Genomic DNA, 7,885 nt, shown 5'->3' on the forward strand with positions numbered 1-7,885 from the left:
CTCACATGCAAGGTTGCTTCTTCTTCCCCAAAAAAATTAGGGTTTACGAAGCTGCTGGTTGCTTCTTCTTCTTCTTCTTCCCACGCTGAGTTGCTTCTTCTTCTTCTACTCTGAGGCTCTGTCCTTGCTGCTTGTTCACTTGATTTGTCCATGTCTGCAAGTGGCAGTTGTTGTGCATTTTCTGGTAGTTTCATTCGGCAATGCCACCATGGAAGACGTGCAGCTATTCGAACTGCAAGAACAAGGAGAAACCCAGGAAGGTTATTCTATACTTGTGCATTACCCCAAACAGACCCAGATAACTATCAATTTTTTCAATGGGTTGAAGAAGAAAACCAACTTTCTAATTCGTCTTCTGTCTCAAGAGAAACAATGGTAGTGGCTGATTTGAGGCTACAAATTGAAGCTTTGCAGAAGAAAATGAGAAATTTAACAAACATTGTGTTGTTAGGTTTTTCATTTTTAATTGTAATGTTAGTTTTAGGGGGAATGTACTTTAGGTAAAATGTGTAATAGCAGCTTTTGATATTGTAATTGTTGTTTTGTTGAAGAATTTGTAGTAGGAAGTAGCTTTTGTAGTGTAATAGCAGCTTTTGTTGCTACTGTCAATTGTTGTTTTGCTGAATAATTTGTAATAGGAAGTAGCTTTTGTAGTGTAATAGCAGTTGTTGTTGGTACTGTCAATTATCCATTTCAATTAAATATAATTTGTTGGTGAAATTTGTTGCTGAAATTTGCAGTTTATTAAATATAATTTAATAAAAGAAAGAGAATTAGGTAATAAGAAGCAACTCATAATGTATGTTGGGATGGATTGTACTACTCCAACTCCAAATCCAACACAGTGTATAATTTATAAAAGAAAGAGAAGAAACATGACTTTAGATCAATTTCACATAATATTTGACATCCCAAAGCATGGTAGTTAGAAGCAATTGTTCAGTAGGCCATAATGTTTACATCATTCAGTAGTTAGAAGCAATTGTTCAGTAGGCCATAATGTTTACATCATTTCACATGCCAGTGAAGCTTTCAAAATATACAACTACACATCCTAATATCAAAATGCAACAAAAAATGCTTCTTCAGTTTTCTTCATCAGCAACCTTCAAACTCAGCAACCTTCAAAATGCGCAACAAAAAATGGGTCTTCAGCAACCTTCAAAATGCAACAAAAAATGCTTCTTCAATTTTCTGCATCATCTTTATCAGCAACCTTCCTTTGTTTGGCTCTTGTTATGGCTAGCTTATTCCTTGCTATTGGTGGAACAGTAGTTGCTGGGACCTACATGTAAATGCCAAACATGAATAATTGTAATATATAAAAATGGAGTGCTGCAACAAATTAGGTTCAGATAAAACTACTTTGTTGTGACAAATATTTACCATCAACTCCATGTCACTATCTTGTGACAAATGAGGCTGAGATAAATTAATCTCCACCGGATCTTGTTGAACATGAGCAGCAGCTTCTTCAGCCTCATTCAAAGCTTGTTCATCTTGAGATAATAGGTGGTCATCCTCATTTGAAGTTGATGGTGCAACATATTTCTTTGGCCTAACAGGAACTCCAATATTTTTACAGCTTCTAATGTTATGATTGGTTTGGCCACACCTTCCACATGTAAACTCAGCCAATTTCCTCTTTAGCTTATGTCCTGTGACATTGTCCTCATCTACAGATCTCCTTCTATTTTTCTTTGGCCTTCCTCTTTGGACCTTTTTATGTGGTGGAACAGGGTGTGTATACTGTGTCTGGGCCCAATATTGTGGTCCTTGGACTGGTTCAATAAAATGATGGTATGTCTTATTATAAGCTTCTATTGACAGCACTCATGACACATGTCCTCAGGCTTCCCTCCTTTGTGAGTTATTGTTGCAATGGCATGTCGGCATGGCATCCCTACATCAAAGTTGTAAAATCAGCACACATGTAGGTTAGGAATGAAAAAAAAACTATAAAGAACACAACCTGTTAGTTGCCATACTCCACAAGTGCATGTCCATTCACCTAAATTGACCTCAACCTTATTCCCCCACATGTGGACCTCATATCTCAGGCCCATGTTATCACCACACCAAATGGGAGTCCATTGATTAGCAAAATGGAATTCTTTTTCTAGTCTTTTATACTGCACTGGACATAATGGTCCAGGTTTTCCAGAAAGTTTAACCTTGCGGGCAGCCATGGTTCTCATGATATAACTTCTAATTTCTTCAAGCATTGTGATAATAGGCTTGCATCTATACTGCAGAATTCTGGAATTGAATACCTCACAAGTGTTGTTGCATATATTGTCCACCTTGGGTATTGTACTGAAGTGGGCTTTTGTCCATGCTTGTTTGGGCCATTTATTCAAATACTCCCAAGCCTGGCAGTTGATTGTCTTCAAATGGGCCATATGGCCTTCAAACTCAGCAACAGTAGTGGATTTTGCACATTGCCACACAATTCCTTTAAGTTCCTTGCTTTTCCATTGCTTTGTAAAATTTTTCCAAAGATGCAAGACACAAAATCTATGAGGTGCACCAGGCATGACTTCCTGTAAAGCTGGAATAAGTCCCTGAAAAATTGCAGCAAAGTAGTAAATACTTCTGGACTAGTCCCTAACTTATGTCATTAACTTCAATTAAATACCTAACTTATGATAAAAATTGCAAATCACACCATGTCATACCTTTTGCATGTCTGACATGAAATTCCACCCATTCTGTATGTAATCCCCAAGATCTTCATGCAACAAAGTTAAAAACCATTTCCAATTGTCTTTGTTCTCAATGTCCACAACAGCATAAGCAATAACATAGATGTGGTTATTGCCATCAAGCCCAACAGCAGAGAGCAAGTTTCCTCCAAATGCACTCTTTAGGAAACATCCATCTAGACCTATGAATGGTCTACATCCAGCAACAAACCCCTTCTTACAGCCAGCAAGACAAATATATAGCCTCTGAAATTGTGGTGGACCTTCTGGACTTGGCACTGTGTTGATCTTAACTGTTGATCCAGGATTGCTCCTCAACAATTCATGTGCATAATCAAATAGTTTGGCATATTGTTTCCTCTCATTCCCTTCCACTAATTGCTTTGCTTCTTTCATGGCTCTCCACATCTTTGTAACTTCAATGTGCACTCCAAACTCTTGCTTGAAATATTCCAAAGCTTCAACACATTTAAGGGTTGGCTACATTCTGAGTTTGCCCTCAAGTTTACTGACCACCCACTGTCTATTTGCTTGTTTGTTGTTCACTTCTCTGCAGCAATTATGGTTATGCTTAAATGTCTTTATCTGAAAAGAGTTTCTAACTTCATTCTTTGCACAGTAGATTTCCCAATCACAAAATGCCTTCTTGCATTTTGCTCTAGCCCTCTGTTTATCATTCTTCTTCCACTTGAACTCCCTGCCCATCAATATGCTATACTCCCTCAAGGCAGATTTAAATTCATCTAGAGTACCAAACTCCATCCCTAATTCCAACTTCTGTTCACCAGCTCCACTACTTTGACTATATTGAGGATAAACTTCAACATCCTCATCTTCATCATCACTACTAATGGGGATATTAAGCTCCTCTGAATGATAACCATCTGTCTCAACTTCAGCTTCAACTTCATTCAACATACAAGAGAAATTTATAAACCACTCAGCATCTGTCTCATCATTGTCAACTTCCTTTTCCTCCTCACTATCAGCAACATCTCTCTCTTCACCATCAGCATCTCTCTCCTCACCAGCTTCAGCATCCCTCTGCTCACTACCATCTCTTTGCTCACCAGCATCAGTATCCCTCTGCTCACTACCATCTCTTTGCTCACCAGCATCAGTATCCCTCTGCTCACCACCATCCCTCTGCTTACCAGCATCCATCTGCTCACCAGCATCTCTCTGCTCTCCAGCACCAACATCTGCATCAATGGTGATAAAGTAAAAATTAATCATATTAATTAATTATGGTAACCATGTCGGACCAAGTACAGATGAATTAAAACTTACCTTCCTCATGGCCAGCAACAGGTACATCATCTAAATCATCCTCATTCTCAACAGCTTTTCGAATTGGATCACATTCCAAGTGCAACATTTGTGGGACTTCTTCTAAAATTGGATCTACTTCATGATGAAAATAAACATTTATCTCATTCTCATTTTCAAAAGCATCCCTAACTAAGTGTAATATATCTCCATCAGTTGTACAACTCCTTAACCCATGATTAAAATCTAAGTCCTTATCAATCAACCAAAAACATTCTCCTATATTACTATACTTCTTACAAGCTTTCACCAGATCATATAAGATAAATGCATTCAGGCAATCTGCAGATATATCCTCCCAAACGTCAAATTCTCCGCCTATATATTCAACCTTTCCATCACTGGCACGTGGAGTGAATCTTCCTCCATGGTGCAATACTAAAGTTATATTGTCATTCATTCTACACAATCAGAAACCGCAAACATGGTCAGATATTAGGAAATAAAAAAACCTACCTCAAAAAGCGTGAAGACATTGACATTGTCAAAAACCGCGAAGACACAATCAAAAACCAAAAACATTGTCATCTATAAAAACAGAGCATCATAAACGAAATTAATAAACGATCATAAACCTCCCTACGAAGCGCGAAGACAATGCCGCAGATGAAACCCCTCGAACATGTAAAACCCCAAATCAAACCACCAAAACAATGCAAACGAATTGAATGAAACCACCAACCTGACAAAAAGCGCGAACCCTCAATCACGAGAATGGGAGGGAAGAGCAACAGTGAAAGGGAAAATGGGTTTACTTCATTTTTGATTTCTTTTAAACCTAATTTTTCAATTCAGTCCTTGCCTTGCCACATAATATTGCTGACTTGGACTCAAACCTGCCACATTGGATGCTTACATTTGCCAAATAGACATTTGACTAACGGAGGAAATTAGATTTTAACAGCAGGGACTTATTTGCATAACGGAGGTAAAGTTAGGGACTATTATGAATTAAAATTTAAGTCAGGGACTAATATGCAAAGTGGTTACAATCTCAGGGACTAAATTGCCTATTCACTCGATAAAAAAATATAAAAAGGGTATAAAGGATATAAGGACATAAAAGGGAACGTAAAAATCAAAGTCATGTTTGCACATTCGATTAAAGGCTGCCATCCCTTGTGACGGACGTGTGGGGTGCTAATACCTTCCCCGTGCGTAAATAAAACTCCTGAGCCTTTCACTTAAAAGTTCATAGATCGCGTCTTTTCCGGTTTTTCCGACGTTTTCCTTAAATAAACGTTGGTGGCGACTCCGCGCGTATTCCTTTCGTGGAACATGTATCCCGCGAGTCACGCGTCACCCTCCCGCCGAAGGGTAGGTTCCGACACCCACCAACGTGCAAGACGAGTAATCTCTGATTGAACGGTCTTGGAAGTCAACACTCAGGAGCACAGGTCGCTTGAGCAAACAGACCAATGGCTTGCACTCATATTCTAGTGGAAGCAAAGATGTAATTACGAGGGGATGAGAGAGACAAAGATGTCAAATTTATCCATTTTATTTAGCATTGTAACTGTGGTTTACAGTAATGACATAAACTTGAAAATCCTGATGAGTCACTAGAGACACCTAACAACACCTTTCAAAAATTTCCCCATGTGTGGCATCTCTTGTCAATGTCAAGACTTACACGCGATTCTCCTCAAATTTCAGCCAGCCCGCATCAATTAGACCTTGCCCCTTACGCTTCAGGGCCCTACAATGCTCAATGGAACGCCCTGGGCTTCTCCATGACAAGCACACATTGCGTTTGATTCGTATTCTCGGAGAAATGGAGGTTGATGAACCTTGGTTGGGGTTATGGCTAACATTGAATTATCAAGTAGATATGGGAGCAAGCTAGCATAGGACACCGGAATTTGGGGTGAATCCTACAGGCTTTTTCACTGCACAATTCATTTCTTGGTTGGTGTTTTGGCTCGTGCTAAAGGTGGTGTTTAGCATTGGTTGTGTGGAAGGTGGGTTTTGTAGTTGATTTAGGGGTGGCCTTTGTGGATAACTGGGTGGTGGGTAAGGAGAAGGGTTGTTATTGGCTGAGTAATGACATTGTTGGGTTGGTGGGAAACTTGGCCGTATAGGACTGGCAGTCATAGCATGGGTTTCTCCCTGATTCTCACCCTCTTCATTTGCCCCAGTTTTCGCATTCATCAAAGCAGGATAATCATATTTGCCTCTTTCCATACCCACTTTGATCCTTTCGTCGGCGAAGACCAAATCCACAAAGCTTGAAGGTGTGTAACCCACCATTTCCATAATAGAACACTGGTAATGTGTCTACTATCATTGTTATCATTTCTTTCTCCGTCATTGAGGGAACCACTTGGGCTGCCAAATCCCTCCACCTTTGGGCGTATTCTTTGAAAGATTCGTGCCCCCTTTTTGAACATGTTCTGTAGTTGCATCCTATCTGGAGCCATACCAGAATTGTACTGACACTGCCTAACGAAGGCAACCATTAGGTCCTTCCAAGAATGGACTCGGGAAGGTTCCAAGTTAGCGTACCAGGTAACAGCTACCCCAGTAAGACTTTCTTTGGAAGAAATGTATCCGCAGTTCCTCATCTTTTGCGTATGCCCCCATCTTCCGACAACACATCTTTAGATGGTTCTTGGGGCAAGTAGTCCCCTTGTACTTGTCAAAGTCTGGCACCTTGAACTTGGGAATGACCATGTTCGGGGACTAGGAACAAATTTTCTAGATTAGCAAAGGCATAATCTTCACCTCCTTCAATGGCCCTGAGCCTTTCCTTTAGATGATCCAACTTTCCCTTTTCAGCCATAGCAGGAGGGGCTCTTCCCACCGCAAAATGCAACGGTTGTGGTTGTGGGCGAAACTGAGGGCCCTTCAAAGTGTTTGGCATGGGTATACACCAACTACTTGCCCTTCAGTGGCATATCTGAGGCAAGGCTCAAAGTCCGCTAGATTGTGGTGGGGCATTTCATGTGTCCCCCCCACGGTTTAAGAGACATGTGCATGATGAGGTTGTCAGCTTTCAATGAGTATGGGAGTGGAGTTATTGACATCATCATTGGGAATGTACCCCACATTGGGTGGTGTACAGTTGGGAGGCAGGCCATATGGCGGGAAGGCATGCTTGTTTTGAATTTGCACACCATGGGGGCCGTCCCTACTTCCCAAATCTTTGCCTACCATATCTGAGGTTGGATGATTCATTTTCTTGAGGCCAGATGGGGGCATCGAGTTCACCTTAGCGACAGCGCTGGTAGCGGCAACTGCAACTGTATTGGCTTCCATTATCTTCCTCATGCTCATCATGGCTTCCATCATCGTGGCCATTTGCTCTTTCATGGCCTCCATGTCAGCCTTGATCTGTTCTTGCACCTCCTCTACTTCACTCATTACTCTAGCTCTAGCACGAGTTCGGTAAGGGTGTCGTAAAGTGTGTTCTTTTCTTTCGGTTGACAATGATTAAGTTCATTTTTTTTTTATTTCATTTTTATTTTTTTATTTTTTTTAAGGAAAGAATGCAATGAGCAATGCAACCAATGAAAAGCATGGATGTATGTGAATGATACACAGTTGAAGTATTGCGAATTTTTACGCAGGACATGGGGTTGAATCAATTTTAATTTTTCAACATGGTCCATGACATCTTGGTCAAGGTGAAATTGGAAGTAACAAGGACATCAACAGTCCTAAATGTGTTTGGCAGTAGACGAAGCAGTGATGTAACTCGATTCATCTTTTGCCCCAATTTTTGCAAGATGGTTACTCCCATACTTCAACTTGACTTGATGAACTTTTTTTGAAAAAGCATGAGTTTAGTTCAACCCTATAATCCAAGGAATGGTAATTCTGATCGCCAATACTTCAACAACCTTTCATAG

The 7,885-nt window shown here is 40.3% G+C and overlaps 2 protein-coding genes across 2 annotated transcripts; both read right to left on the reverse strand.

Moving 5' to 3' along the window:
• Window positions 1-1,186: 1,186 nt before the first annotated feature.
• On the reverse strand, window positions 1,187-3,113 carry LOC114368199. Its single transcript, XM_028325532.1, has 4 exons — window positions 2,679-3,113; window positions 1,973-2,564; window positions 1,387-1,781; window positions 1,187-1,285 (listed from the first exon to the last, which is right to left on the reverse strand). The coding sequence occupies exons 1-4, from the start codon at window positions 3,111-3,113 to the stop codon at window positions 1,187-1,189; spliced, it is 1,521 nt and encodes a 506-aa protein (XP_028181333.1).
• Window positions 1,831-4,751, reverse strand: LOC114367188 (U3 small nucleolar ribonucleoprotein protein MPP10-like). The gene is made up of 5 exons (XM_028324321.1): window positions 4,717-4,751; window positions 3,996-4,435; window positions 2,679-3,907; window positions 1,973-2,564; window positions 1,831-1,903 (listed from the first exon to the last, which is right to left on the reverse strand). Exons 2-3 carry the CDS (start codon window positions 4,432-4,434, stop codon window positions 3,186-3,188), a joined length of 1,161 nt encoding a protein of 386 aa, XP_028180122.1. The 5' UTR covers window position 4,435; window positions 4,717-4,751; the 3' UTR covers window positions 1,831-1,903; window positions 1,973-2,564; window positions 2,679-3,185.
• Between the last annotated feature and the right edge of the window lie 3,134 nt (window positions 4,752-7,885).

The sequence above is a fragment of the Glycine soja genome, chromosome 9 (assembly GCF_004193775.1).
Source record: "Glycine soja cultivar W05 chromosome 9, ASM419377v2, whole genome shotgun sequence".
Lineage (NCBI taxonomy): Eukaryota > Viridiplantae > Streptophyta > Magnoliopsida > Fabales > Fabaceae > Glycine > Glycine soja.